The 25,365-nt window shown below is 45.3% G+C and overlaps 1 protein-coding gene across 1 annotated transcript in view; it reads left to right on the top strand.

Moving 5' to 3' along the window:
* The window catches only part of DMRT2 (doublesex and mab-3 related transcription factor 2), a 39,432-nt gene that overhangs the window by 6,502 nt on the left and 7,565 nt on the right, over positions 1 to 25,365 (top strand). The window contains exons 3-4 of the mRNA XM_014546320.1: positions 22,613 to 22,748; positions 25,233 to 25,292. Coding sequence (XP_014401806.1) covers positions 22,613 to 22,748; positions 25,233 to 25,292 — 196 coding nt within the window. The remainder of the gene's footprint in view (positions 1 to 22,612; positions 22,749 to 25,232; positions 25,293 to 25,365) is intronic.

The raw sequence follows: 25,365 nt of genomic DNA, 5'->3' as shown, positions 1-25,365 counted from the left end.
GCTTTTGGTCGATGCCCCCACTGAAAGCTGTTAACAAGGCCCTTCACCAACCCTCAGTGGGGGAGAGGAGTTTTGTGTTGGGTTAGGTTAGCTTTTGTGGTTCTAGGCATTGGGGGAGAATAAAAGCACAATTATTTCCTCTAAAAGAATAGGTCAGTACCTAGATTAGTACCTGCTTAGTTTTTATTTTGAAGAAGAGGAGGAGGGAGAGGCAAGGAGTTTGTTTCCGGGAAGGAACTAGGCACCCAGACCCAGAACCGGCAAAGCCGTGAGGTCAGCAGTATGTAGCCTGGGCCCCGAGACTAACCACCTCCATGTCCCTCATCGTTCAGGCATTAACTTCTCCCTCGTTTCCAAACTGCTTTCAGGACGAGCTCTGTATATCAGCCATTTGCCCATAGTGTAAATTTCGGTAGCTAATCTCTTTCTTTTTTGTTAATCCTCATCCAAGGATATTTTTCCATTGGTTGTTAGAGAAAGTGGAAGGGAGGGGGAGAGACAGATAGATGGAAACATCGATGTGAGAGAAACACATTAATGGGTTGCTTCCTGCACATGGATCCGGGCTGCAACCGAGGTACGTGCCCTTGACTGGAATAGAACCTGGAACCCTTCATTCCGAGGGCCGATGCTCTATCCACTGAGCCAAACTGGCTAGGGCATTAGTCTCTTTCTAAGGTGGAGAGTGTGTTGTGGTTAAGGTACTAGAGCCAGCCTGCCTGAGTCCAAATCCCACGGCAAATGAATGCATTGACTTAGCTATCTCTACTTGCTACTCTGTTTAGAGTGCTTCCAACTTTCCCCATGTTACATGATGCCACCACAAGTATATTTGTGTATAGAGAGCTTCATTCCTGTGGGTTAATTTATTCCTAGAAATGGAATCATTGGGTCAAAAGACATCCCACTGGTGTGTGGATTGAGAAGTTACTCGATATCCCGATGCTCAAGATTCCTCATGTGTAAAGTGGGGTTGAAAGTAATAGTTCTTTCCTCACAGGTTTGTTGTGAGAATGAAATGAATTACTATGTGTAAGACACTTAGAATAATTGTGGCACATAGCAAATATTATACTTAATTTGTTACTATTATCTCTGCTGAGGGTGTACATTTTAAACCTTATCTCTAGTTGTGAAGGAAGGGTTATCCCTTATTGAAAAACATCTTGGGTTTTAGGGAGCATGGGACATTTCTTTCTTTAGAGCAGGGCTGGGGTCCCAGGGCCATATAAGGCTGGATAAATCATTTGGTCTGGCCCTGCCAAGGCATTAGGGGTGAGTTAATTAAATGTTTGATCAAATAGAGCAGGCTAATTTTTAAGTTGATGATTTTGGCCCTCAAATGATGTTATAAATAGCCAAATTGCTTTTGGCAGAAAAAAGGTTCCCCACCCATGCTTTAGAGGGACAAATAGAGCAGGCTAATTTTTAAGTTGATGATTTTGTTTGGCCCTCAAATGATGTTATAAATAGCCAAATGGCTTTTGGCAGAAAAAAGTTTCCCCACCCGTGCTTTAGAGGGCGGCCCTTAGCTGATGCCTACTGTTAGTGTCTACTGTGAGTGCCCAGGCAGCTCTGGGTGCCCGGGAGGTGAGTGCCATTCTCAGGGGCAGTGGCCAATGGTGCAGCTTGATGAACTCTCTTGGGCCAGGTGAACCCAAGCAGTCCAGGTTCTGAAGGCATGTCAGCTCCCTGGACACTAACTTTCTTCCCTCCGCCCGCCCAGTGTTCCCCACTCCCTGGCCGCAGTGGGGCCTCCAAGGGACTGCAGGTGCAGTGACAGGCAGCAGTAAGGGCTAAGGAGCCCCAAGGGGGAGCGAAGCCGTTTCATCACCTGCTTCCACCTGCTATCTTGGCTGCCCCAGGACCCAGGCTTCACGTAACACTGATAGGGCTCTTTAAGGCAATTGGTTGCTCAGGCCCGGGTGGGGGGTGGGGGGGGCTCCAGGACACTTAAGTTCAAGGCCTTAAAACAGCAGACGATGGATGCTGGCTACTGGGAACCTGGCATAGCTGTCTCTGTGATTTTCCCACAGCTCACATCCTGGTGCCTTAAATAGTGGGTCTCAAGGACAATGGTCATCAAAGCATTTTATGTAAAAAATTATTTCATTTTCTTTGTATTGTTTTTCATCTTTATTGAGATATAATTGACATGGACTATTGTGTAAGTTGAAGGTATACAATGTGTTGATTTAATACACCTATGTATTATAAAATGATCACTTCTATAGGGTTAGCTAGCACCTCCATCATGTTTTATAATTACCATTTCTTTACTGTGGTGAGCACATTGAAGATCTATTTTCTTAACAAGATTCAGGTATAAAATACAGTTTTATTAACTATGATCACTATGCTATATGCTAGATCACCAGAACCTATTCACCTTATAACCGGAGGCTTGTTCCCTTTGGCCAACATATTCCCCAGTTCCCCACCCCCCATTCCCTGTTACCACTATTCCAGTCTCTTGTTTCTATGAATTTGGCTTTTCTAGATTCCACATGTAAGAGATATCATACACTATTTGTCTTTCTCTGTCTGACTTATCTCACTTAGCATGCTGCCCTCAAGGTTCATCCATGTTGTTGCAAATGGCAGGCTTTCCTTCTTTCTCATGGTTGAATAATGCTCCATTATATAGGTATCTTCTATATATATAAAAGCCTAATATGCAACTTGTCCCCTTGGGAGTTCAACCGGTAGACCGGGAGTTTGATCACTCACTACGATGTGCACTGACCACCAGGGGGTGGCGCAGAATGAAAGAAGGCGGCGCCCAGCAGCTGGGGAAGGGAGGCCCTAGCCGGCAGCAGGCAGGCCCTGATTGGCGCTGATTGCTGGATCAAGCACTACCAGAGGGATCCCAGATTGCGAGAGAGCACAGTCTGGGCTGAGGGACACCCTCCCATGCATGAATTTTGTGCAGCAGGCCTCTAGTTATTGATAAAATAATAATGTTATCTCATTAAGGTATTAGCCCTTTATCCTACTTGTTGAAAATGTTTTCCCTAGTCTGTTATTTTTCCCTTTTCTCTTTTTCCCCTCCCTTTCTTTGTTCCTTCCTTCCTTTATTTCTGTTGTTTGAATGTTCATTTAGTCAAATCTGTTGATCTTTTCCTTTGACTTCTTTGTGTATAAGCCATAAGAATGTGAATACTGGTAGCAGAAAAAAGACAGGCACCTAATACATGAGGTGGGAAAATTTCTCTAGCTTTGTGTTGCTGGCTAGTTTACACCTCATTCCCTCTTTAATTTAGGATTTTTTTTGAGTCAGATGATTCACTCACACTTTGAAGGGTTTCGACATCTTGGCATTGCACCTTCGTTCTATGCGATTAGGAACAAACAGGAAGAAAGCTCCCTTTTCTCTCCACCCACCTCCCTTTGTAGAGACTATGAAGATGGCAGGAGAGGAGAAAGGCGGCTGACCTGAGTGTTGGAGGAAAGAAGGGGATTATCATAGTGAAATGTGTTTGAAGGAACCAGCTACCTACCTTCTGAGTGAAAACTGTACTAAAGAGGGAGGCGACTGGTGGCGGGGGGTGAGGTGCGGACAGTGGGGAGTCAGTGTTTCTTGACTTAGCAGAGCTGGCTCTTAGGACCAACTCAAAGGGTCTGTGTACAGAGGGAACGTTGATATTGGCCCCGGTGTACCACTGCATTACATGAAAGGGTAGAAAACTAGCCATTAAGTAAGATGGAAATGTTACGCCAGCCCTGTTCTGGATATATCTAAAAATCAGAACATGGAGGCTTTAAAAGGTTAGTTTGAAAGGGCCTGACTCCCAGGGTTTCCCATCTGGATTTTCAATATCTACTGTTTCCCATGGGGCCGTGTGCAGGGCAGGGATGGTGCCAGTGGTCACAGAATCAAACAGAGCATGTGTGCCACTCCCTGGCCGCCGGGAACGACTGTCCAGGCAATTCTCGTGGGAGTGAGGGGGATGTAAACATCCTGTTTCCCTTGGGTTATTTACACATACGCTCCCATTGCCATGTGGCTTATGTGACATATTTGAGCAAGAACCAACAACTTGATCTATTAGCTTAATTGACCTAAAAAAGCCATTAAGATTTAACCATTCGGAATTTCTGTGATGTTTATACAGTGAACGCAATGGCTTGGAGCAATCAGTAATTGTAATGAGAGGTGACTAGAAGAAGTTACATAATTTTGAGCTGTTTAAGTGTTGTGCAAAACTCCAAAAGGGAAAATTATGAATTCTTAGTGACACAGAAGATGAATTCTGTGCTGCACTCAAGAGCCATTCATGTCTGGTACTAAGAGTGGCCCCTATCAGCCCCTGTCGTCACCAATAAATGTTAGTGCTGTGCGGGCATATAAGTGACGACTGAAAAACAAGCAAACAGGCGAACTTGCAGATGGGAGGACGGCTGGCCTTCGGGCAGTTCTCCTTCTGGTTAGTGACCTCAGGAAGCAATCTGTCTTTTATTCCTGTTTAATGTAAGTGCCTTTCATCCAACCTGACTCATTCCTTAGAGCTGGCCCACAGGGGACACTTAGATGGGGTCAACTTGACTGACTGGTGGAGGGAATGGCAGGGGAAGAATGGGTGCTCTGCCTGCTAGTCCTTGTTTGAGGGCAGCTAACGTTGCTGTAGGTCCTGGGGAGCCCTTCTGGGACCGTATTTTCATTTGGGCAGAACCTTGGTGTCTTTGTGGCATGGTCTTTATCTAGAGCAGTGGTTCTCAACCTTGGAAATTCTGTTTCTTTGTTATGGGGTGGGGCCACAACATTAGTAACAAAGAAACAGAATTTCCGGGAGGATGAGGCCCAGAAATCAGGATTTTAAAAAGATTCCCAGGTGATTCTAACGTGCAGCCAAGGTTGAGAAGCACTGATCTAGAGGCAATAGCTCTGACCTCTTAGAATTGACGATGTAACAGCTGGTATATAATGGATTCTGGGGACCATTCTGAGACGTTCAGGGTGGTGGTTCTCTAAGTATGGGCTCTGGACCCACCATATCATCATCGCCTGGGAATGTGTTAGAAATGCAAACTCAGGCCCCTCCTGGGAACCTGTGAGAAATGTACATTCTCAGGACCCAGGCAAGACCTCCTGCATCAGAAACTCAGGGGTGAGGCCCAGCTGTCTCTGCTGTAGCGAGCCTGCTGGGTGAGCCTGATGCACGCTGGAGTTGGGGTTTCCCTGTTTTAGAGTGTGCCAGGTAAGGTATGTAATCCACACAGCATCTCTCTGGAGTAGAACCTATTTTTAAAAGTTTCAATGTAGTAGATGAGAAAAGAGACAAAGGAATACACCCACGGTTTCACAGCATCAGAACTGGGATTTGAACCAGGTATGCTGGCCCAGGGCCAGGATCTTCACCACTGCACTGAGACGTGTGGACGGTAACACTTCATTAGGGGGGAGGAGGAGGACACACTTTACAGATAATGAGGAGCAGGGTGAGTTTTATTCAGATATAGTTCCCCAGCTGGTAACTGTGTGCTGGAGCCTGTTCCTACCAGCTTGAGAGAACCAATTGTGAACATCTGCTCTTCCCAAATCCGTGTATAGTGATGTCAGGTTGGCGGCTTGAAATTGGCCTTGGTGGGGATATTTACACCAAGGAAACTATCAGCACTGCGAATAGGGCTCCCTGCCTCCCCCCACTTCAGCCAGTTGTTACACATTTACTGGCACACTGCTGCCTAAATATATTCTTAATCATTATATGCTAGTGGCCCGGTGCACAGATTTGCGCACATTGAAAGGAAATTAATTATAAGAAATATTTTAATATCCCATTCACCCTTTCTCTATAATAGAAGTGTCAACCAAATTCACGATTGACGATGACAGATCAAAACACACGTGTGCGATTGGTGCCAGCGAGAGCTTTATATGTATTGTGCATGCGTGAGTCAACTTAGCCTTTTATAGATATAGAATAAACTTGCTTAATTAGATCTGCTTTCTGATTTAGCTAAACTTTTTTCCAGCCCAGTGAAGCACCCCAACTTCTCTTTCGGATAATTTTCAGCAACACAGCAGTAAATATCAACACGAAGCAGATTATTATTGTAGATCACACAGGGAGAACAAAGGGTAAAATATTTAACTGCAGCAGGGTTTGACTATATTCTGTGCAGTGAGAAAACCTGAAGTCATTTTCAAGGTCCACGATTTCTTACTTCTTTTCAGTTGGGTCAAGTTTCTAAACTTTCTAAATCTCCGTTTTCCGGCTAATGAAAAGAAAATAGGATTCTACTGAGTCTCTTATCTACCTACTCCAGGATTTCTGTGAGGATCAAATGAGATGCAGCATTGGAAAACGCTTCACAGACATTTGGCTAAAGTGTAAAATGTTTGCACCTGGCTATAAAGCAAGCCATGTTCCTGGGCTGAAGAAACTGCAAGGAGGCTAGTTGTTGCAAGGGAGAGGAAACCGGGCGTTGCTATTTGATGTCATTACCTGGAGCCCACAGCCACCATTTCCGGGCTGGGCTGGGCTGTGTGCCGCATTTTGCGCCATGGGGTCTGCGATTTGGTGGGCTTTTGCTCTGGGGTGGTGGTGGGGCCTGTATCCCACTTGGGGGAAACTGAGTGTTGCTTTGTGGGTGCCAGGTCCCTGGTGCCGTTTCTCTGTAAATGGCCAGTGTGCATCACGGCAGCTCCTGCGTTGAGCATCTGCCCTCTGGTGGTCAGTGTGTGTCATAGCGACCAGTCGGACGGACACTTAGCATATTAGCCTTTTATGTATATAGATTCTTAGTAATATTACTTACCAATTATACAGGCTAATTTGAAGCAAGCACCATTCATGGATTCATTAATATTCTAGCTGCACCTATATTTTCCCATGTCTGCACAATTGATTTGACAACAGCAGAACTCTGGCACCTTAGAGTGAGAAAGGGAACTTGGAGTTTATCTTTCAGTTCTCTGAGTTCAAAAGATAAAAGGCCAGGAATAACGACTTGTGTTGGAGGAGCTCCAGGATTTTAGACATCCTTCCTGGGCACTTTTGATACCCATTGGGGTGAGGTGGGGGTGCATACAGCTGGCCCAGGCCTGAGAGGCAGCAGCTGGTGGAAAATGTGGTGAGAAGGAGGGCAGAGTGGAGTTCCCTCTCTGTGGCGGGGCCAGGGTGTGGGAGAGATGTGGTCGGGGGTTCCCTGCTTCTGAAACAGGGTAATGAATTGAAATGTCAACACAGAAGCTTCTCCAAACTTCTTGTCTCCCAGGGATTCGTGTTGGAACAACTGAGGATTTGAGATTTCAGGGTTCCCAGGCCAGGGGGCCAGGCCCTTCTGTAGTTTCCTGCCAGCCTCTCATTCCATCTCTGTCTTGGATGACCGGTTACACTCCTCATGGGCTCATGGGGTGTCCCTCTCCTCAGACGGTATCAGGAATGAATTAGCATGTTTCCCTCCGGTAAGTGATCCTCTCTTTGAGTAAACATCCCCTGGGTTTCTGTGATGTGTAACTAATGGAGTGCTAAACTCTCAGGGCTGGTTTGAGACTCCAAGCGCACACGTGTTGCCAATCCATCATGCTCCTAATACTAATTAACATAGCAGGGACACAGCAAAGCCACAGATCCTGCGCACACTACCCGGCTCGGGTTACGCTCTCACAACAATCTTGCTGTTGACCCAGCGAGAGTGCATGTTGGGAAAAGGAGCTCCGGCCACTGCTCCCTGGCTAGCTCTGCCCTCCGCCCCCCCTCTGCACCCCCCGCTCCAAATGTCACTGTGCATCAGTACAACTGAGGTGCCCTCTGTCCATCTGGCCATTCGGCTTCAGGGATGATGCCTGAGTTCAGAGTGTGGCAGGGCAGGGCTCCCAGCCTGACCGGGAAGCAGGCTACTTGTTCATGCCGAGATTTCAGGCCCCGCCTGGATCACAGATCGTAAGCGAACCTCTCAGGAAGACTCTGTCTGACTGAGAACTGGGTCACCTGGATGGTGCAAAGAGCAGTATCCCTCACATCAGCCAAATAGAAAGGCATCTCTCTCTTGATTGGGTGTTGGTTACATGGGATACACATTTATCAGAAATCATTGACTTGTACGCTTAATACCTGTGTGTTTTGCTGGATATACATTCTCCCTCAATGAAAAAGTTTTAAAAATTGCCCTGTGCAGCTACCTACCAGAATGCATCAGGAGTTTCTGAATGTCTTAACATCAAAACAGGATATAGAAACAGATGCTGAGGTTAATACAGTCATAGGCACTCACAGCCCTGCATGTCCAGTCTTGTGGTCATTATTCTCTAATGACATTATTCTCATTAATTTAAGTGATTATGGGTATAAAGGTATAAAATAAATTATTTTAAAAAATAAATGGAAGGGCATGCTCGAAGTCCATTCCTGGTGGAGCCTCATGTTCTAGCAGTGGTTGGTATATAAACTACTAAAAATTCCTGCTTTAGCGGCCTCCCATAAGGGGCTATCCAAGGGAAACATGATAAAGTGTTTGTAGTCTAGTGTTGAAATGCTCAGCAAACAAATCCTGCATAATCTAGCATCCAGCTAAGCCCCCTTTCCTCAGTGTCCATGATTTAAGGACCACCAGGCTGGGCTGGGCTGGGGGAAGTGAGGCCCAGAATCATCAGGTCCCCACTCCCGTGTCATTCAGGGGCTCAGAGTGTAACCGTTTCTCAGTGGGGCTTCTAGAATGTTCCCTTTTGCAGAAAGAGTTATTAAGCTAGTATCTGCTTGCAAATCACTTGAGTAAAAAGATCTTTCCCAGCTCAGTCTAATGTATCTATCATTCTATAGCATAATGAGGGGATGTTTGCACGAGTACACATCTCATGTGAGATGTTCTTTATTATCTTTCCAGACTCAACAAATCTCTTCATGTTGAAGAATGCCCAGCGTGCAGTGCAGAAAAAGTTATGTATAATGTAAGAGGTTGCAATATTTTAAAACCACATATACTTAATAGTTACATGAAATAGAAAATAATAACTATGCATAATCTAGAATGTTATCATTTTTAAAAATTAGATATGACAAATAGTTCCATAAAAGTAAGAGACGCTGCCGTGACTGGTTTGGCTCAGTGGATAGAGCGTCGGCCTGCGGACTGAAGGGTCCCGGGTTCGATTCCAGTCAAGGGCATGTACCTTGGTTGCGGGTACATCCCCAGTGGGAGGTGTGCAGGAAGCAGCTGATCGATGTTTCTGTCTCATCGATGTTTCTAACTCTCTATTCCTCTCCCTTCCTCTCTGTAAAAAATCAATAAAATATATTTTAAAAAAAGTAAGAGACGCATTTGAAATAGTTTTAAGAGTTGTATTGCATGGATAGAGAAAGAGGACCTAAAATTGGTTTGTTTGTGTTCCTCCATGTCTCAATATTTGTAAAGATCAGGTTGTTGGTAGATGATGACTTTTCCCCCCCACATATTCTCAGCCTAGGGATTTGTTTATGTAACTGTCCAACAAGTAGGCACATCAAGAGAATATTAAAGCAAACCAACCATAAACCCTGGGAAAAGAGACAAAAAGACACACATAAATTATGTCACACTGTTGGGCTCAAAAAACATCAGAGGAAGAAGCTAAATGCTCATAACAGACAGTAGCCAGCACTTAAATAAACAATTAGATTAAGAATAGCAGTGTCAGCACGCGACAATTTGGTAATTAGCAGATTGTCCATGGCTTTGATCCAGCTGTGGGATTACACTAAAATACAACTTCATTAACTGTGATATGGCTGGTAAACCCCTGATAATTAAATGTATCCTTCCTCCTAAGTATCTGCATTATATGGGCTTTCTATTGGGTTCTCAGTCTGTATACTCCTATAGTTAATTAGAGAATAAGCAGGATTTTTACCTGCTCAAAATTGATTTTAACGTTTCTTGCAATTCCAGTTCTTTTTTAGATTAGGTAGGATGACTTTCTCTGACATGATATACTCCCACCTCTTACATAGGGTGTGTTGTTTCATCTGCACATCCGTGATAGACATCACTAATCGATCACTCCGCTCTTCCCTGCCCAGCCTCAGGATCCTGTTCACGGTGCAGTGCCCGGGCAGCCACAACCTGGCGCTCTGAGTGGGCACTGGAACCGAAACCCACTGCCACTTTGCATCTGCTCACTGCCGCTTTCTGATTCAAGGATCCAGTTGGCCAGTGGTACTTTCTCTTTGTCGTCGATAGTTCCCCTTTTTACATACCCAGATCCAAACACCGAGTCTGGAAGTTTATCTGACAGACACAGTGTTTGGTGGTTCTGAAATGAAAAAGGGAAAAAGGAGTTTGTTGGATAGATATTCACCTAGTGGGTCTTGCAGTGACTGGGTCAGAGCAGGAAAATGCCCTGGATGTCATGGCTCCAACAGACTATTTGAGAGCCTAGGTCAGTGATTATTAATCCACATTGGGCATCAAAGTGCCTGGTTCCCACTTCCTGTCTGTTGGTTCAGCACCTGCAGGCATGGTGGCCTGGGTGGTGGTTTTAGGAGGAAGGGGAGCCATAATCTCACAGGTGGTTTCCACCTGTTCTGGGAGTTGAGAACCTCTGCCATTGGGGGGCAGATACAGTATTTAGCCCTGTTGTTGGAGAGGTTGCAGTAATAGGATGCTGGGGCCTGGATGCTGAGGGCGTCTAAGTACAGGACTCTTGCTATCAGGCCTCCATACAACTTAGTACCAAGAGAGAGTTGCTAATGCCTTAGTGACCGTGTATTTATCCTTATCTATGTAGTGCTATTTGCCAACAATCTGTGTCCCGATTCTCAAATGTTAGGGATAATAAGAGGGGGCAGTCATATAGATGACATTGACTATTTTATACGTAAGTCATCTGCATTCTCGTGTATATACTCTAATGTACGCTTGAGATTTCTGCCATTGCCACAGACACTGTTTAAGGGAATGGGCTCGCGAGTTAGATCTACATAGTTTTGAGTTATCTAGGAATATGGCTAATTAATCAGATGGGTGACCTTGGGCAAGTTTCTTAAACTCTGTAAGTCTAAAAAATGGACACAATGCTGATTCAGAAATGAATTAGATACTCTATTCATGTATCTGCCCCAAGTGGGTGCTCTATATGCAGTAGTGCTTTTATTTTGCCCAAAAAGCTTGAGTAGCTGGTCTGATCTCAGACACTGGCATTCATGCTGAGTGACAGTCTGCTTCGATGTTTTATACTTTTATTTACCGAGGTTTTCTATCTCCCTCAGAGTGAAGGCCCAGGTCCTCTGGGCTCTGTATGACCTGTCCCTCCCAAACACTTGTTCACCACCACTGTCTCCCCTGCTCATTCTGACACAGCTGCATCTGCCACTTCCTGTTCCTTAACCAGGCCAAGCGGATTCCCACCTTAGGGCCTTTGCACTTGTCATTTTCTCCGGCTGGAATGTTCTTCCACCAGAGAGCAGCGCCTCCTTCAGGTCTCCACTCCAATGTCCCTTCTCTGTGAGGCCACTCTGTATAGAACATCACCACCACTAGCCACTCCTTCTTACTCAGGGTTATTACTATTTTTTTAATGGCACTGATCACTATCTGACATATTATGTACTTTCTTGTTTGTTATTGTCTGTCTTCCTCCCATGAGGCCCGGGGCCTGTCTGTTTTTTGGTTTTTTTGTTACTGCTCTATTCCCAGAGCTTAGAAGTGAGCCCAACACACAGTAAGTACTCAGCAGATGTCTGTTAAATTAAAGAATGAAAGACTCAAAAATTAACAACTTAATCATTTAATCAACAAATATCCACTGACCACATATTTTCTTTCAGGTGTTGTTCTAGGTGCTGTCAGGGGCATAAAGAGTTTTAAGATACGGCCCCTACTCTTTTTTTTTTTTTTAAGAAAGTATTTTTTTAATATATTTTATTGATTTTTTACAGAGAGGAAGGGAGAGGGATAGAGAGTTAGAAACATCAATGAGAGAGAAACATGAGAGAGAAACATCGATCAGCTGCCTCCTGCACACCCCCTACTGGGGATGTGTCCGCAACCAAGGTACATGCCCTTGACCGGAATCAAACCTGGGACCTTTCATTCTGCAGGCCGACGCTCTATCCACTGAGCCAAACCGGTTACGGCATGGTCCCTACTCTTAAGGAACTTACAGCCTTGATCTAGAAAAATGACTTAAATCCAAACAATTAAAACTAAGTAAAATAATGTAACAGTAACATAATACAAGGTAGTAGATGATATTGAGATAAATCAGAGGTCAAAGGAAAAGATATTTCTTGGATGGGGTCGGGAGAGGTTTTTCATAAAAAGTGGGATCTGAACAAATCCCAAGAGATGGCAGATTGTGATCAGATTGTGGTGGGCAGAGAACCGAGGGGCTGGCAGCATTGGAAGGATATAGAGGAGGTGTCAGTAAAGACCTGCAGGTATGTAGAGGGCATAGGGTCACCCCGTGTGGGTGGATTTTTAGAGGCAAAGGTGGGATGAGGTTGTAGATGGCTTGCAGGCTGGACAAGAGCTTTAGGGCTGGGGCACTGTGTTGAGGAGTGGACCACGGCGGTGTCATCCGGCGATGTATCTGCTGGTATGTGTAGGGGAACATGTGTCATCCGGCGATGTGTTGGTGGTATGTGTAGGGGAACTGAGTTTGGGGAGGCTTGCCAACAGAGGAGGCTATGGAGACAAGGCAGGCCGAGGACAAGGCAGACTGGGCCACACACCGGCAAGAAGGCTGGCCTTGAAAGTAAGCTCTTGATTACACAAAGGCTGGTTAGAGAGCTTGAGAATAACAAGGCCTACTGACACTTCTTATCTTTTTTATATTAACTTTGGTTTTTGGGTCATTTCATGGTTCACTGGCCCCTTTAACTTAGATCAGAAGGGTGAAACCTAGTCTTTTTTTTTAAAAAAATAATGGTTTATTGATTTTTAGAGAGAGGAAGGGAGGGAAATATTGATGGGAGAGTGATCTGATCTGCAGGCACCCCTATGGGGATAGAGCCAGCAACCCAGGCATGTGCCCTGACCTGGAATTGAACCCATAACCCTTTGGTACACGGGACAACGCCCAACCACACCGGTCAGGGCAAAACCTATTCTTTTAAAACCTTTCTCAACCCCCATTTTAAAATCGGTTTGCAGAGGGGTGCAGATTTGGGTCTGGGGCTTTTATAAACATTTAAAAATAAACATTATGGATATTATTTTAGTGTTTTATAAACATTAATTACACTGGGCTGTGAGTTTAGTAAGATTAGTTCACTTCACCTGCCCATCCCCAGTCCCAAATGCCCAGAGATGGAGATGTGGGCTCCCTCTTGCAAACCGCGTTGGCCGTCTGACTCAATGCTCACAAGTGTGTTTTGCTTAGACACGGCTCTACTAGCAAGGCGGAACAGTGGAGTTAAACAAATGTTTTGCTAGTCTCTGAGGCCCTATCAGGTCAATGGACTACTGCGTATGCCTATAAGAATGGTCTGTTTCTGTCTGTTTAGAGACATGGCCTGCTTCCCCACTCCTGGAGCCCAAGTGATAGAGGCAGAACAGTTTGAGTCTCTAATTACTTAGCTTGTTGCCTCAACTGTCCTCGGGGGGTTCTTTTAGTAACAGCCTATGTGATGGATTGAACTTAACTTCTCAAACACATTAGAATGATCCAGTTCTGAGTTGGAATCTTGGAGCACCATCAAATGCGGGTTTAAAATTATTCTTATAGTGTCATTGACAATTAAATTAAAACACACACACTCATTGCATACAAAGGAAGGAAGCCTCAATGTTTTTCACTATTAAGCAGCTGGGGTGATAAGAACATAAATAAGAGTGAAAATGCATTCATAAAAATGCCTCTGAAAGCCCATTAAGATCTGCTTTCACAGAGGCAATGAATGATAGAATATTATGGATAGCTTTTCCTTCTGTTCTGGTTTTTCTGTGAGCAGCTGCCTGAAATTTCAAAATGACTCTACTGCAGCTTAGTAGGGCTGACTTGGATTGAGATTAATTACCTCCTAGTTGGATGTGACTCAAAACGAAGGTAGGACTGGGTCCAAGGCCCCTGAGGATGGTTATCAAATAACACGGTGGCAGAAAGCAAGTGGCTCCCATGAAAAAAATGCCTTGCCTGTCACCCCTGAATAATCCCAGTGCACATGATAAACCGCACCCCCAACTTCCTTTCTTAGAAAATTGTAATTATTGAATAGTTTAAAGGTAGCCTATTTTGGCTGATTTCATTTAAAATATTGCAAACAGTAAGAAATAGACATGAAATGGTTAGCACCGAGATACGTCTCCTTCCCCAAACCAGGCACCACAGATTTTGTATTTTTCCTATCAATTTAATTAGTTTCACAGTTTTTAGAGAAATGAATTTTGCAGAAGTAAAAGCTAATTATACTTCTTATACTTCTTAGAAAGCTTTTAAAAATGCTGTTTCTAATTTGTGTCAAGCATGAGAAATTTGGTTAATAAATCTTTAATGCTTTATAAGCATACAGGCAAAAGCAAACATGAAGTTAATTATGATATCGATTTATCAAAAATTTTTAGATAAAATTCCATATTTAATACCTTCCCAGAAAACATCATTTACACACAATGTGGATTTTTAAGTGAATATTCTAAAATTTCTTGATACGTACTTTGTTTTTCTGAGTATGACACAGAACAAAGTTTCTTTCATTTCCCTTTGCTTTTTTTTTTTAAACAGAGAAGTTGTTAAAAAAACACACAACACGACCAAAACCTTTCCTGGAGTAGTGATAACAAAAGTACAGTTATTTATCTGCACCTACCAAATATGTATACCCCAACAGCAATAATCGCTTATAATTATGGAACTTTAGGAAAGTGGAAATAATTTGGTCCTGTCATAGAATCTATAATTTAAATGGATCCTTAAACCACTTTTGCTTTCACTAAGCATTTGGTAACTTCCCAAAGACTTGAGAGTCTTTCCCATCACAGGCTACATGTCTGGCTTCTTCTCCTCTTCAACTTCTAATTACCAAACACCCTCAAATCTAGATTTAAAACACCAATGTTTATGTTACCCCCCTCAAATAAGGAAGAATTGGTTTTCTCAAACTTGCTTTTAAAAAAGTTGTTGGTTGAGCTGAGCTTATGCATGAAAAATTTCATCCCAGAAGGAGAATATTTTTGGAAAGGAGAGAAGGGAAACAGGGCTTTGAGTGAAAGCGTGTGTGTAAACCGTAAGTGGAGGGTGAAAGGTTGTAATTGACAGGTCCCTTCTGTGGTGCAAAAGTCACCACTACGGTAACATTAAGCTACACGCACTCAGGCAGCGGCCCCACTTGTGTCTTGACTGGAAAAACGTTTGAAATTCCGGAACTGGGATCCTGTAGCCAGAAAGGAAAATTAAAACGTGTTAAGCGAGGAAGTTCATTGATTTTTAAGATGTTTTATCTTCAGTCAGGAACAGACATCTTTTTTAAAAACTGTTTTAAAACACCAACAATCCACAGGGACAAATAAAAAAGAAAGAAATCATAACAATGAAACTCTGCATCTGGTTGACATTTAATGAAGCTGCCAGAGTACAAACAAATTTCAGGACAACCCTAGTGACATATTTTTAAAAGAGAGTGCAGGAAAAAAAAACACACATTGGCTGAGTAGATATTGACACCACATGTAAGGGAACTATCAATATTTATTACATCATGGATTTGCCAAATGACACGGGGCATCTGGGAATACTATAGAGAGTGCTATAACTGGAACTTGATTATGTGCTTTCATATATTGGACTGTACTGAGGCCAGATCTAGTTCTTTTGGAAAAGATAAGTGAAGTCTACTGACTTTGTAATTCTTAAGTAGATGAAAGTTAAGTGTGCAGATGTCTGCATGAATTGTGCAAACTGGGATGAAGAAAAACTGCAGAAAAGAAAACAACAGCAACAACAAAAACCCTGTATTTTGAGATCCTGGGAAGTTGTTAACGTCAGTGTGATGCAGGCAAAGTTGTCTTAGGCTGGGCTCAGTACATGTTTTCACTCCTGGGTGAAGAGTAGAATTCTCAGAGTGGGGAGGAATCCAATAGGTTCATAGCACTAAACCCAGGACTGAGGTAAGCTCTCTGCTCAAGGAACTAATTCCAGGCCCGTCCAGTGTAACAATCCTAAACCTTTGGCAGGAATTGTTAATTCCTGTGTGTTTTAGAGGAAGTCCCCCAAGTTGGATAGAAAAGCAAGCTATGGGAAATTCAGTTCTAGACTTTAGAATCTAGAGCCACGATTCACTTTAGCTACCTGTGTCTCTGTATGCAGTCCACTGGTATCAAACCAGGTGCTTAAATAATGGGTATTTTACTGGAATAATTTATCACAAAATTGTGAATTCTAGAAAGTGTCAGATCTTTTTTTAAATTACTTCTTTTTATAAAAACATATTTTTATTGATTTCAGAGAGGAAGGGAGAGAGAGATAGAAACATCAATGATGAGAGAGAATTATTGATCAGCTGCCTCCTGGGGATTGAACTTGCAGCCTGTGCCCTGACCAGGAATCGAACTGTGACCTCCTTCCTGGTCGACACTCAACCACTGAGCCATGCTGGCTGGGAGAAAGTATCAGATCTGAGACCCAAGAAATTCCATCCAATTGGTACAAGTAAATCTTACCATCTCAGTCAATGGAGCTGCAGCTTTGATTGACGGAAAGGCAGAGGACTTTCTGAAGCATGTTTCTGAGCAGAAAGAAAGGTGGCCTATGGCAACTATTAAATCTGGCTAATGAATATACAGATATTATATATCCATATAGGGATATGGATAGCCTGGATATCACACTATTGAATTAGACTAATGGGTGTTATACTATTCGGCCTACTTTTAAATATTCTAAAAATTTTCATTATAAAATGTGTAAGTAAAAGAAAAGAGAACAGTTCAGCTTATAGTTGCAGTTGGCAAGCAGCTTAGCAGACAGAGAGTGGAAGATGAACCTTTTCTTTCCACATAATAAGTTTCTTTGGAAGAAATGGAAAACATTTGGGTCAACCTGTTTATTTAGCAAGGCTTTATTACCTTTCTGCATTCCTCCTGCTTTTCAAAGTGAGAATCCTATTTTCTTCTCAGTGCTTCCACAGGGATACAGAAATCTATGCAAACATTTCCATAGCTTTGTTCTCTGGTGGCCACAGGGGAGGCAAGGCACTGGCTTTTGTATTTGGCTGATGAAGGAATGTAATGGCAGCTTCATGTGAGAGGAGGGTATTGCTTGAGCAACCATTAATACAACAGCATCTGCATTCACCTCTGTGGCCTTTCACAACATCATCTTTTTTTGATCCTATCTACTTGCTTACTCAGGGCATGATGTTCCTTGGCTGGAAAGGGAACAAAATAAGACAACAGGGACGTCATTAATACCTTATGCTCAAAATGCTTTATGATTTTCTAAGAACTCCATTTCTTGTTCATTTTGAGCTTAGGAAACTGTTGATAACAGGCAAGGAAAATATTTATTATTCCTTTTTACAAGTGAGCAACTGAGGCTTCGAGAGGTGAAGTGACTTGTCCAAAACTCTCAAGAGGCTCCAGAAATGACTTGGGTTGGTTATTCTCTCCGTGCCCAGGTTGGTCTACACAGCTGCCTGCAATCTTTCTATTACGTGGATTTGTCTTGGGTCATTTCCTACCACCAAATTTTAGCCTGCCTCGCTGGCTACAAAGTGAAATTCTGAAAATGTTATGCACGGAAAGTGCCCCCTGCTCCTCAGGGCGGTTTTTGCTGAGAGATTTGCCAAATTGAAGCAGGAGTGGAGAGAGAGGATGGGTGTGGAGAAGGGCGGAGAACAAGGATATGGTTGGTTGAGAGAAGAGTCTGCAGAATTTGTGTTCAGGGAGATCAAGTTGGCTTCTTCTGGAACAAAGAGCTGGAGGCTTGGGAGGGGCTGGGGTTGGTTTCCTAGAAGCTGGCACGGAGGGCCCCACAGCTACTTCCTGGTGGGAAGGATGTGGAAATGGGATGGTTCTGATTCAGATCTGGGTTCTGTTGTCTGAGTCCTGTCCCCAGGACAAAACAGCCTCTGGGAACTTGCTTCTTTAACTGTAAAATGAAGAGCTGTGAAGAGTCAATACCGCCAAGCTGGCAGGGTCTAGCACTGAATCTGATCAATGGTGGGCCCTCAATAATTGTGATTGTTTCTCCTTTCCTTCTTGGCAAAGTCATACCAAGAATCAACACAAGAAGGACTCTCTCCGTTCTTGGAAATAAAAGCTGAAATGCTGGAAGGAGCAGGAATTAGACCCCCTCACACCACCTCGGCCCCCCGCAGAGAATCACATGACCCCTACAACCTCCCCTTCCTCTGCTGGTGACCCTCCAACTTTCCCAATGGATTACTGTACACTATCGACCTCGGACGCCTCCTGGAAACGGGAGGTGGCAAGGATTAAACGCGGCGGGTGTGCGCTGCTGCTCTGTTCCGGCGACCATGGGACCCTGGGCCGGTGGTCAGTGGCTGGGTCGCTATGCCTCAGGCTCTGCGGAAGGAGGGTCGACAAGCCAGCCCCACAGCGCCCCCGCGCGGCCTCTTGCTCCAGGGTGGACACACCTGCTACTGGTTTCAGGGAAGCTGGGTCCTCCAGCAGTGACCCCAGCGTTTGGCAATGCAATCGGCTGGGGACCACTAGACACTGGGGGAGGATCAAAGCATTCTCGCTGGTCCGAAGCGCCCAGGGTTGCAGTTTTGTTAGCCTGGCCTCACCTCGTTAATAAATTTTCTGCGACAGAAGGGGCAGGAGTGGAGGGCTAAGGGGGGCTTGGTGGGCAAGAGTAGGGGACTGGAGTTTCTTGCACCTGCGCTCCCCGCCATTGCGTTAAATCAGCGTGAAGCAAGTGACAGCTCCCCCGCGCTTGCCCCTTCTACCTGCCCATCTCCCTCCTTTAGAACACCCGCTGGCTCTCTGAGGTCAGCCTTTTCAAAGAGAATATATTTCATGTGGGCTCTTAAAGTTTATGTAGCACTTTGCTATAAGGGGTGCACCCTCAAGCTGGACTTTCTCTCTCCCTGTCCCCTCGTTTTCCTCCCCAAACACCTCCTTACAAAACCTTCACATGAGCCTTTTCCATTTTTTTTCACCCCATGTAGAAGTATTAAAAAAATATGGGGAAGAACATTGGAGATGATGTCGTTCAACTTCGTCGTTCACTTTGCAGAGTAGCCAGTCAAAGCCTAAAGGAGTGCTGGTGAGTAAAATGGCTCAAGATCAAGGGTTACTTTAGCTGGAAAAGCTAGCAATAGAACAGGAGAGTCCCTGGAGTCTTACTGGTTTTTTTCCACCACTTATTTCATAGACTGAAAGAATCCCAGAACTCTGTCTTTTAGAGGTGTCTGTGTTTTTGCCAATTGGCTTCAAGACATGGGATCATACTTCAGTCGCTTGGATATATGGACAGTCACTTGTTGTCCATATGAGAGCAAAGACTGAGCCAAATACAGTTTGATCCTCTCTTCTTATCCACTCCCTCCCCACCCCACCCCAATCCACCAGGACAGACACTACAGAACATCTATGTGGTGCAAGTCCCTCTGCTGGAGTCTTCCCCAGGCTAGGGTAAAGCTTGAGCATAGGGATGCTCCTGATAGAATTCCGGAGGAACCCCTCCTGCCAGCAAGAACACTCCAGAGAGACTTCCCAGAGATAACAGCAAAGGAAATATTTTGGCCCTTCCCTGAGCCCAAACCCAGACCACAGAGGCTGCTTATCACACAGGACAGGGCTCCGAGGCTTGTTTACTAGTAAGCAGGCGGGTGATTTATTTATTTATTTATTTACTCATTTACTTATTTATTTATTTATTTTTTGCTCAAACTCCAGCCACAATGGACCTAATCTAGAAGCCACAAGATCGTGGGACCTTTATGACTTGTGAGAACTCTTTGTCACCTGAACAAATCGTCATTGGATCTGGGCTCTCGGGAATGGCATCTTTTGTGAAACTATTCTATGTCCTCATCTTTCACCAGTTGACAGGTTTTTTGTTTTGGTTTGGTTTTCACATTATTGACTAGGATTTTGTCTAGACAGGATCAATCGCACAAGTACAGAGGAACAGAAATGTCACCAAGATGTCAAAATCAACACCAAAATTTGTTTCTAATCCCCTCCCCACCCTTCTTGGACTTTCAGTGTGCCCTTGATCTTGTTATCTAAGCCATGAGTGCATCAAAAGGGAGTCAAAATTTGTTAAAGTTTTTAATGTTTGAGATATAATTTAGAAATCACCGAATTGTACCCCTCATTTTATAGTCAGGGAATCTGAGGCCCAGGAAGGTGAAAGGATTTGCCCAATGGCTCTTACACATGGATGACATTAAGTTTCCACCATTGTGCCTGCCCCATGAACGCTTTGCTCCCCCTCTCCCTCTCTTGATTCTTTTCTACTTGGTAGTTGTACTGTTGGGGAAAATATGGAGAGTGATTTCAGTGTGGATAAAATGTTAAACCCCAATACGGGATGGGAGTGGGGGTGGACAGTTCTCAGGGTTAAGGGTTTTCTGTTTTGGTTAATCATGAGGTCCCCTAGGGGCTGCAGGGTGGCACAGAGCTGGAGTCCCATGTGTGTGCCTGGCCTCCTGATGTGGACACCAGCCACATGCCCTCTGATGGCTGCTTTCCACAGCCAGGACACCACCCCTGGGCTGGAACCCAGGCCCCGCTACCTCCCCTGATGACCATTTGGAATGGGTACTGAGAAGTCAAGGAGGCCTGCGGTTGCCTCATCTTCTAGCCGAAAACTGAGCCACATTTTCCAGCATGGAGGATGGAAGCTGCCGGGTGGTGGGGTGGGTGGGCTGGCAGATCCTTCCATAAGCCCTGCATGATTGCTTTATAGTCCCAGCATCTGACTCCAGATCCTGCTGCAAAGGGCACTTAAAAAAATTGTATGAAGGCACGAAGGGCCCTGAAATTACTATGGCCTATTTGGCCCCATGCAGGCACTATACGGTATCCCTCCCCAAATGTATACACACACTTTGAATGATTATAAAGGCAGTGTTTATTAAAATACATTTCATTTTCAAAATTGAGTTATCAGCTTTAAAGTGTGTGTACATTTTTTGGGGGACACCCTGTATTTATCCCAGGAACTTCTGAGCCTCAATTTTCCTTCCCACTTGTGAACCGAGGGGCGCGCACTAAGCGCATCTTAAACGCCTGTGGTTTAAACCCTGCTTCCCATGGAAGAGGGATGAGAGCCCAGATTGCATTGTCCTTTTCTTTAGCGTTTTTTCCCCCCTCTTCTTTTGTTTTGGACATGCAGAGCAGAAAATGAGAGAATTCGAATAGCCTCGAGAACAGCTATATCTCGCAAGCTATCCCCCCACCCCCATTGCTTGTGACAGGTCGTATATTTCATTACGCAAAGCAAATTGAGAAATCATATCTCTGCAATCCCATCTGGGATTATTTATTTCGCCGCGTCCACAGCCGGTCAAAATTGTGAGACAATACAATGTTAAGAGTAGCTTTCCGCGAGAGGAGGTGGATTCGAGGTCAGTTCTTGAGAAACCAGAGCCATAATCAGGCCAGAGCAAAGCACTTCTACGGAGCTGCCCAGAAATTCCCCAAATCATTCACCAACTTAGGCAGCAGGTAGAGAGAGCCAGGCAACTCAGGCTAGTGGTGGAGGGCAGGGTCCCCCCTTCCAGTCTGTCTCCAGGCCTAGGCCTGGGCCTCGGAAGCTGGTAATAGGGCCTCAAAACTCTGCAGGTCAGTTCATCGAGTCAGAATGATAACAAGACTAACACAAATAACAGCTCCCAAGTATTGAATGTTCAGCATGGGCCATCAGTGTGCCAGGGGTGTCCACAAGCGTCATCTCCTTTAAGGTTATTTCCACTGAGGAAAGTGAATCGCAAAGGGAGGTTAAAGATCCTCTTCGCTGTACCCCAGCTGAGAAGCACCAAATCCGGCATTTTAACCCCTGTCTGTCCGATCTGAAACCCGGGCTCTCGGCCTCCAAACCGGATTGCCAGCGCGGAGCCAAAACACGCCCCCCCACAACCCCCCTCCCCTCTGAGAATCGCCCAGGGCCGCTCAACTCCAGTGGCCAAGGGTTCGATGAATCGCGCGACAGGTGGCTGGGCTAGGCTGCAGAGGTGGACAGGACTTGGAGCCGGACCCCAACCGCGTGGTCATGCAGAACCCAGGTCACGTGGAGTGGCAGGGGCCTGCCCGCTGGGATTCACAGCAGGGAGTTGGATGGGTCAGCAGGAGCCAATTGAAACATACATACTTTTTTTTTTTTTTGTAGTGGTATTTGTGGTAAAAAAAGAAAGCCATCCTCATCAAGAAAGAGAACAATTAGAAGAAGGGAAACTTCCTTTCCAGCTTTATTTTTCAGGTTCCCTAGCTTGACTTGCCAAGGCTTCGCACCGGGGTGGGTCTTAGCTACGCGGGGACCGGAAGGGGTGCGGGTGAGAGCGATTTGGGGGAAAGGGAGAGGGAGAGGGGGGCCTCCGCGCGGGCCAGCTAGGAGAAAAGCAAACGCCGCGCCACCCCGCCCAAGCGTACGGGCAGGGCAGCGGCAGCATAAACAGCGGCCCCACCGCTTTGTAATTTACAAGAGGGGGCTCCAATGGCATTTTTTGTAATTTGGTGTCGGTTTACAAGCCCAAAGCACTTCTGTTTCCTCACCTAACAGGTCTTCAGCCAAGGCCGGACCTCTTCTAAGAGAGGAACCTGGAGAAAGGCGCTGGATTCCCTGCGCTGCTCTCGCCTTTCAGTTCAGCCAGGGAGGCACGGGGCCTCCCGGAACTGCACGCGCTGCCGCCTCTGGGGTAAATAAATGTTTATTGAGCTCATACTATGCGAAGGCTCTCTATCCTCATTATTAAATGCCTTCACAACCACTAGGCCAAGGACGGCCCCTCTTCCCGTTTTGCACCTGAGCGACTGGGCCCACAAAACTAATCGACCAAGGTCATGTCCTCAGTGCAACCACCAGCCTTGAGCCCAGGCTCTCTGACTCATGGTCTCTGAATATTTACTCTGCTAACCTGCTTGTGCACCTTTAGATTCCTTTTTAATTTTCCCAGAAAATGCGGATAATTTCGCATTTCATATCGAAGTTCTTCATCTCAAACCTCCCGCCCTCCCGCCCCCTCCCACCCGACTTCACCTCTCAGCAGTGGGTGGGGTCGTGATTCCTAGGGGAGGTCAGGGCCAGGGAATGGAGTGTAATTCAACTGGATCCCGATGACAGGTGTACGCCCCCAAGTGCACAAGATGGGGTGCCGGGAGGGTAGGACTAGTGGGGAGAGGGGGGCAGTGGGAGATGGGCAGGGAATTCTGGAGGAAGCAGTGGGACTGTTCCCCTCTCCTGGCTGGTGCTGCACAGCTCGAGCCCTTATAGTTTACTGTACACAAATCGCACTTGTTTCCTCCGTACAGAGCAGCTTTTACAGTTCGGAACTAGTTCAAGGGCTGCCCATCTGCTTTATTTTAGTAAACAGCCGCTCAAGCCCATTTCTCCTGTTCCTTCCCGGGCCCCCTTCTCCCCAGGATAGTTGCCCCAAATTAACAAATCTATTTTCTTGATTTTTGTTCCTTAATCTTCATAATAACTGGTGAAAGGCTAATGATTTCCTGCTTTCCCCCACCCGCCAAGCAATTCATAAAAGCCCAGCTGGCCAACCGGAGTACACACAGCCGGCCGCGGGTGGGTGGGTTGTAGATTGCATACTCTTCGCGGAGCTTGGTTTCAAAGACAGAAATGTAACTAGCAGGGACACACACACACACACACACACCATAAGAGCTGATAAAAACGTGCCCTGTCCTGTTACAGGAGGGCTGCTCCTAATGTCAGGTACTAAGATGAGTAGGGTTGCAGGGGAATAAAATAAACGCGAACCCGTGGTGAGTCTTTCTGGCTGGTAGCGAAGGGCTCCAGGAACTTTCTAAGACTTAAGAGCAGAGGTCGACATAGCACCAAAGTGCTCACCAGTCCATTGCCCTCCCGCAGACCACTGTGTGGACCAGGGCTCCTCTTTAAATCTGTTTCTTCATTGGAAAATCGGGGGGAAAAATAACAATTCTTCCGCAGTCAAGAATCCAAACTAACATAGGTGAACAAACGTACTTTGGTAAGTATAAGGGGCTACGCCAAAGGTGAAACCCACTGGTGTTATTAAGTGATGCCAAGCGAGAGGCACGCGCGGTTGACTCTATCCCATGTCTGAGCCTGCACGGCTCCCAAGTCACCCTCCGAGCCGCCAGCGCGACAGAGCTGCCCAGAGGAATGAAGTGGACGGTGTCTCTACTTCCTCTTCCCTGGGCGTCGTCAGAGACTCCAGGGAGAAGTCCCGCACAAAGGGAAGTCACAGTGCCTGGTCGCCGCCCGGGAAGGACTTTCCAAACTCGCCAAAGGTTGGAGGATACCTGCGCATCCAGTGGATTGCGTTAGTTTCACGGTGTTTTCTAAGCTGCCTTGTTCCAAACTCTCTGAGCTTTGTTAACTTCTAACTTCCTGAGCGGCTCCCAGAAAGGTCACGTTAGATTCAGTCCAGCAATTTCCGTCCTTTAACTTCCAAATAATTGTTGGCAGCCTACTATGTGCTCAGCGCCATGGCACTCACTTTCCTAATCTGTCTCCTAAACTGATTCCGAGAGGTGTTATTTCAAAGTGTTAAGTAGAAAAGCTTCTAAGTGATTTTAAGTTTACTTCAAGATATAGAATGCAGCATTTAATTAGGAGACTAGTTCCTTTCAACATGTAAATTTTAACTGTTATTAAACATTTATACAAGAATTTTTTGAGGGAGACAGGAGGTCTTTTTTCTTTATAAATTCATGCACACTAAAAGAATTTTTTAAAAAAAGCTTCGTTTAAAAACATGCTTAGAGGCAATATATTTTATGTAAATCTCTCAAAGGCAAGTCCGTTCTCCTTCAAATAGTAATTGACATAGCCGAAAAATGTTAAGTGACATAGGTGATTTGGCGACCTGCCTGTCTCACAGGCATGGTTAGCTTTGCACTTCGATGAGAGGTGCTCGCCACAAACATATCTACAGGTCATCTGTCCGCTGATCCGGCGCTGCGGTGCAAGGTAACTATTTAGTCTTGCAAAAGAAAGTAGGATGGCGCTGTGCACCTGATTAAAGAGGCGTCATTTTGCACCCAATCTGAGTTAATGATTGAGTCGCAGAAATACTGGTGATGCTGACAACGTAGAGATCAACAGCCTTTTTATCTCTGCCAACTGTATTACCTCCTCTTGTGGACAACGCTATTCGTAATAGTGTGTCTTTGTTTTCTAGTCGGGGAGGTAAATGGCGATTTCACCCGCAAGGCGCAGTTACGCTTTGGGTTTAGCGTCGGTACCCGCAACCCCGCTGCACCGAAGGCCGCGCGGGAGTCTTTTGGCGGGGCCGGGCGGGGAGGAGCGTGCAC

The sequence above is a fragment of the Myotis brandtii genome, unplaced genomic scaffold (genome assembly GCF_000412655.1).
Source record: "Myotis brandtii unplaced genomic scaffold, ASM41265v1 scaffold44, whole genome shotgun sequence".
NCBI classification, from domain to species: Eukaryota; Metazoa; Chordata; class Mammalia; order Chiroptera; family Vespertilionidae; genus Myotis; species Myotis brandtii.
Note: the sequence above shows the minus strand (reverse complement) of the source record. Positions and strands in the feature narration are given on the sequence as shown.